General features: G+C 35.2%; 1 protein-coding gene across 1 annotated transcript in view; it reads left to right on the forward strand.

The window, feature by feature from the left end:
• Positions 1-6,179, forward strand: part of LOC106109893 (protein Red) — an 11,489-nt gene extending 5,310 nt beyond the window's left edge. The window contains exons 4-11 of the mRNA XM_013291540.1: positions 211-285; positions 637-744; positions 1,674-1,738; positions 2,642-2,885; positions 3,269-3,413; positions 4,332-4,547; positions 5,053-5,219; positions 5,972-6,179. Coding sequence (XP_013146994.1) covers positions 211-285; positions 637-744; positions 1,674-1,738; positions 2,642-2,885; positions 3,269-3,413; positions 4,332-4,547; positions 5,053-5,219; positions 5,972-6,046 — 1,095 coding nt within the window. The 3' untranslated portion in view covers positions 6,047-6,179. The remainder of the gene's footprint in view (positions 1-210; positions 286-636; positions 745-1,673; positions 1,739-2,641; positions 2,886-3,268; positions 3,414-4,331; positions 4,548-5,052; positions 5,220-5,971) is intronic.
• The last annotated feature ends 365 nt before the right edge of the window (positions 6,180-6,544 follow it).

Below are 6,544 nucleotides of genomic sequence, written 5' to 3' on the forward strand. Positions count from 1 at the left end.
CAATCTTAATATCTCCGAGCTATACAACACACACGCATCAGCTAACTAGCTGCTAGTGTGTCACCCAAAATAATAATAATAATAATAATATATTTGTTAACTAAAATAAGGTTTATTTTATTGCATTGTTTAATTAATCTACTAAATGCTCGATAAAAAGTTGTAAGCATTAATAGTTTTTAAAGGTGAAAAATTTTCTACTTTTTTCAGGAATCCAAATATCTCGGTGGTGACATGGAACACACTCACTTGGTTAAAGGTCTTGATTATGCGTTATTACAAAAGGTAAGATGTCTATAATCTTACTTCTTACTAATGTTATGATGGATGGATGTTCGTTACTATATATCCAGTTAGTTCAATAGAACATGCTTTACTAATATTTTAAATGTAAAAGTTTAGATGGATGGATGTTTGTTAGAGTTTGTAGCCTAAACTGCTGAACGGATCTTGATGAAATTTGGTACAGATGTAGAGGATAGCCTGGTGAAAACATAGGCTACTAATTTTTGTTTTTGTATACAATTGTTTTAACATAGTAACTTAGGAACCAAAAATAATGATATTTTTTTAAATCATACATTTACATACTGCGGGCAATTTCTATGTTATTATAAATATATGTTGTTTTATCAGGTTAGATCAGAGATTCAAAATCGGGAACAAGAGCAAGAAGCAGAAATGGAGAGACTAGTGGAGGCACCCATTATTGAACCTGTTAAGGAGAAGAAAGAGATACCGGTGGTGAGTTTAGAATATGCGAGAGGTTGGATGTATGGACAGATTTTTTATATCATAAGGTGGCAAATGAGCAAGCGGTCACCTGAATCCGCCAAAATAGCGAAAAACCGCTGCCTATAGACTTTGTCTACCCTTAATCGACAAAGACTCACATAAATAGGATATTTCCCTTACCGATGAGGCTGTCAAATCCACTACTAAACCAGATGTGTAATATATCTCCAAATCGGCGTAACAGATAGTAATATTATAAATGCGAAAGTTTAGATGGATGGATAGATGTTTGTTAGCGTTTGTAGCCGGCTTAACGGATCTCCATGAAATTTGGCACAGGTTTAGAGCATAGTCTGAAGGAACACATAGGCTACTTTTTATTCCTGGAATAGTTACGGTTCCCGTGGGATTCATTAATTTAGTTTTTTAATGTTTACTCGATCATTCTGCAACGGTTCAACATATCTTATTGAAATTTGGCACAGATATAAAACAAAGTCTGGAGTACACATGAGATAAGCTTCATCCCCGAGAAATGTCCGGTTCCCGAGGGATACGTAGCTTTTTGTAATTTATATAATTTGTATGTTTTCTAATAGCACGCGTACGAAGTCGCGGGCAACGGCTCGTATTAAATTTAACAATGTAATTAGATCTCAATGTAATTTGACACAAATGTATAAATAGGCTATTTGGATGTTTTTTTAAAATTCCCTGCAGACGAAGCCGCAGGCAAAAGCTAGTGTCTGATATTGCAGAGGTAACTTATAAGACTCAAGTCATGAGTTATCTTAAAGATTTAATTTATTTGGATTTAAAAATTAGATACTGATTATAACAGCTTTAAAATATTGTTATTGGTTAATTTTACTCACGGAAAAGGTTGACTGCACTTAAGGGTCATCAAGGCTGTGGTTAAGTTGTTTGTTTTTTTTTAGGATGAAGAATTACAATTCAATACAACTGTAGGAAAGAATATTTACAACATGATATTGGAACAAAAGTAAGTAAAATGCTGAACATTTAGTAAATGCTTTTTGTTCCCTTTTCTATCCTTTTTGTACAAGGGAAAGATGGACAAGGATATTACCTCTGTCCCCTGTTGTTTATAAGCATGCAAATATATCTTGGTAACATTAGCTATTTTAGTGAATTCCTTTAGTCGCTTGCATTTGGCAGACACAAAGAGATTCACATTTATAGAGGAGACATAGTTTACATTTCATTTGAAGCATTTTTAACATAATCCACTAACTTTTGATAGCCTCAAAACGTGGCAATGTAATAAATTGTATTTTAATTATACCAATTGGTGTTAAGAAACATTTGTTTTCAACCACTGTTTAGTTTATGTTATAATAAAAAAAATCACACAAAAATATGGGACCCACCTGCAAGTAATGCTTGCTTTCCGATAAAAAAAGAATTATCAAAATCGGCCCACTAGCGGCGGTGGCCGTAACACACATAAAAACATACAGACGAATTGAATATTTCCTTCTTTTGGGAAGTTGGTCAAAAATGTAGCTTTTAATTTTTTACAATGGTTTATTACAAGGACACTAGGCTTAACTAGACACTAAATTTGACCACAGATGTACATTTCAGAGAAAGTACCGGTGAAATTTTTTTTATTTACTATGCCTTGTCTATATATTTTTAAAATGTAAAGATATTTCTAATCTTACTTCTTACTAATATTATAAATGCGAAAGTTAAGATGGATTTTTGTTAGAGTTTGTTGCTTAAACGGCTGAATGGATTTTGATGAAATTTGGTATAAATGTAGAGGATAGTCTGAAAGAATATATAGGCTACCCACTATTGTGTTTTTTTAATTCCACGCGGACGGAATCGCGGTCGAAAGCTTCATATATAGACCAAAGAGGACCTATTAAAATTTTAGGAATAAAAAAGTGGTTAGAAACGAGTTGTTCGCTCCTGGTCGTATGGCATACGTTGTGGAGCTGGAAGACGAAGGTGCGATGGACAGTGACATCCCCACCACGCTCACCCGCAGCAAGGCTGATGTACCGGAATTAGACGAAAGGAGTTCAGCCACAGCCGCTAATGACGTAGTTCTAGATAAACTGGCTCAAATATTCTCATATTTAAGACATGGAAGGCATAGGAAATTGAAGAAGACTAAGGTAAGGTATTAAAATTGCTATACTACGGGCCTGTCCCACCACTGGCTGATAGAGGGTCAGATAGCTTAAGAATGACGTCACTGTCAGATAAGGGAGCAAAATCCGATATTTCCATCACATATTTTACACGTTGGATTGTTATCAGACAATTTACAATTTGGAGGGATGGGCCCTAAATTGATTTTTTACTCGTAGGGCTTTTTATTAAAAAAAAAGGTTTATTTAAAAATATACTGTGATTGCTGACATCCTACGTAACTAAGTAGTGTGTGTTTACGATTTGTTAAGTAAAGATATAGATATAGTATTGAAGATTTACTCTTATCTTTATTCGAATGTTATAAAGCTATAAAGTATTTATCGTGTTTATATAACATTTGTAGGATAAAGCGACGGAAAAAGGTCGTAATGATGATTCAATCTACGGCGAGATCGGAGAGTACGTGGCGGAGCGACGCAGCGACCGCCGCGACGACAGACCGCGCTCCGGATACTTCGACAAACCTGTGGAGACGGAGAAGGAGGAAGGTATTATACTATTCAAAGTTTACAGCGGCTCGAAAATGCGAGTGAAGTAATTCCGCGGTAGTCTTTAGAATAGCACATACAATTGTTACTTTAATACATTTTTAACATGATCGACATCAAGAAATTAACTATTTTTGGTACTTTTTGAGAAAAAACTCAAAAACTACTTGGTAGTTTTTGTTTTTGAAATGTAAGGCAGCTAAAACTAAAATAGAATCACTTAAATCTTATAAATCACAGCGTAGTAAATACATACAAAACCCGTCTAATTGAGAATCTCCTTTTTATAGTTGATTACAAGTTTTCTATGTATAAGAAAAAGATAATTCTATACATTTATTAATAAGTCGATAACTTAAATGCCCACAAATCGTTTTAATCAACAAAATCCACATCTCTGATATGTGGTTCACATCTGGTCAACGGCGCTCTATAACTGGACTGGCATAGTGTAATCACTATCTGGCGCCAGTGTGTCCATACAGTTTATGACTGGTTGTAACAACTAAACTGGTCAAGTGGTATCGCGCATAACACACTCTAGTCCACACTTAGGCAGTACAGTTGGACAGTAGCTCAATAACTGACATAATGTGAACACCAATCAGCTTATTAAACACATGGCTTTACTATTGTCAAGTATATCTAAGTTTGAACTTTTTTTTGGTATAGGGGGAAATCTTTTCTTTAGATTTTTTTTATGAAAGACAGGTTTATGTGAGATTTCTAGACACTAAAAATCCCCTCTGTGGCCACCCTCAAGTGCGATTTGAGGGTCCCGGGATCTCCAGTGGTCTGCACAGGTTCCCTTTGCACTGAGCTTTTGCTCGATCCCCCCGAAAATTTGTCTAAATGTGAGAGCATTTTAAATTACTAAATAAGTACTAAGTCTGAGTTTTTAGACTATAAATTGTTTAGTTCCCGTACCACGTCGTGCCGCGGGTGTGGCGGGCGGGGTGGCGGGGGCGGAGCGCGAGTCGCGGTCTGCGGCGCTGCTGTCGCGGCTGGCGGCGGAGCCCGAGGGCTACGCGGAGTGCTACCCCGGCCTGCGGGAGATGGACGACGCTATAGATGACTCTGATGACGAAGTCGATTATACGAAGATGGATGCTGGCAATAAGAAGGGACCTATAGGTGAGTTAATACAACTAAAGTATGTTTTGTATTATTTCAAACAGAGTTAAAATCGTTAACTGATATTTTTAAAAACTATAAATTACGTATTAAAGTGATTTTGCATGATTTTAAAGGAAATACTAAATAAATATGTATTTGGTAATAATACTCTAGTTAAAAGCTAGTAATTTTGCACATGACTTGGTCAGTGCGGAGTTAAAACAAATAATACTAAATAGCCTAAGTGTCATTCCAGATTATGTTCTACATGTATTACAAGTTTTAGCTATATTTTGGCTGTTTTGTAAATTGGTACATCGTAATTAATAAACATCAACTTTCGTGATAGTAATATATCCTATGGGAACCGTAACCGAGATAAAAAGTAGCCTATGTGTTCTTCCAGACTACTCTACGCCTATGTCAAATTTCATCGAAATCCGTTCAGCAGTTCAGGCTACTAACTCTAACAAACATCCATCTAAACTTTCGCATTTATAATATTAGTATAATAATTATCAAGGTCGTTGGGACTTCGACACACAAGAAGAGTATTCAGCATACATGAGCAGTAAGGAAGCGTTACCGAAGGCAGCATTCCAGTACGGCGTGAAGACGCAGGACGGCCGCAAGACAAGGAAGACTAAAGATAAGAGCGAGAAAGCAGAACTTGATAGGGAATGGCAACAGGTATGTTTTTATATTACAAATACATTTTTTTCGCCCAAGAGGCGAAGCAGCGCCCATATCCGTACTTGCAGCTTTGACAATTAACGGAGGAACGCACATAAAGAGGATTTCTCCTAACTATTAATATAATCCATCAAATCCAGTATCCCTTTTCAGTCTTTTCTTCTAAGATAAGAATGAGAAGGGAGAATAGATTTGACTGTACACAAGGAAATATTTAACCTTCCAAAGCCCTTAATTGGAAGGGGAAAATATCCACGTATTCAAGAAGTTAGCCATATAACTAGTTTATAATAATGTCTGGCGGAAGTTTAAACAATTTAAAGCGTCAAGAAATTAATTTATTTTGTCAATTAAAGGCAATTATGTAATATTAGGAATCAAATTAGTACCGTACTATAGAATTGGCGCAACTCTAGATTATCGGCATAAACGTCACGTCCCTAGCTGACAGCTGTCAATGTCACTAGAAGGATGGATAGATTGGCGCGCATTCTAAGTCCTGACGAGAAGTGTTGCTCTGAGTTTAAAGCGACAGTATCAATTAAATAAGTTGTCTAAAAGTAATTATGTAATTAGATGATTATATTAAAATCTTGTAAATTCTTAGAGAAATAAATATCAAACCACAAATCATTAGTAGTAATGTATCATCAACATTAGTAGGAACATTAAATTTTTGAATGGTTAGTTAATCAAAAATTAATTAACTTAAATTATGTACTGATTTTAGTGTATTTTATTTTTTACAGATCCAAAATATAATACAGAAAAGAAAAGCACCATTGTCAGCAGATGAACCCAACTTCAAAACACCAAAGTATTAATTGTATAGAGACACGACATTTAAAAAATATATAGAGTAGACATAGGGAACATAAATAAAGAGGAAGACCGAAGAAAGTATGGATGGATTCTGTGAAAGAGGATATGCTTAAGAAAGGTGTGGATTCAGTTATGACGGCTGATAGAGATGTATGGAGCAGCACATACTGTCCCGACCTTCCATGAGGGATAAGGGCAAGTTGATGATGATGATGATGAGACATTTTTCACCGGTAACTTCTTTAAAAGGTACTATGTCAGTTGTCAAGTTTAGTGTCCTTATGTCCTTATATTGACATGTTATAAAACATTTTACAAAATTATAATAAGCAAATATAAAAATTTAAAATGTAAATACACCTATTGGCGATTAATTTCAATATAATTAATTATATCAACATGTTGTTTTGAAGATCTATTAATAGGTAGTGAGGTCATTTGAAAAATGTCTCAAATGAAGCGTCAACTATGTCTCCTCTATTTATTTTTTTAATCTCTTT

The sequence above is a fragment of the Papilio polytes genome, unplaced genomic scaffold (assembly GCF_000836215.1).
Source record: "Papilio polytes unplaced genomic scaffold, Ppol_1.0 DF824269.1, whole genome shotgun sequence".
Lineage (NCBI taxonomy): Eukaryota > Metazoa > Arthropoda > Insecta > Lepidoptera > Papilionidae > Papilio > Papilio polytes.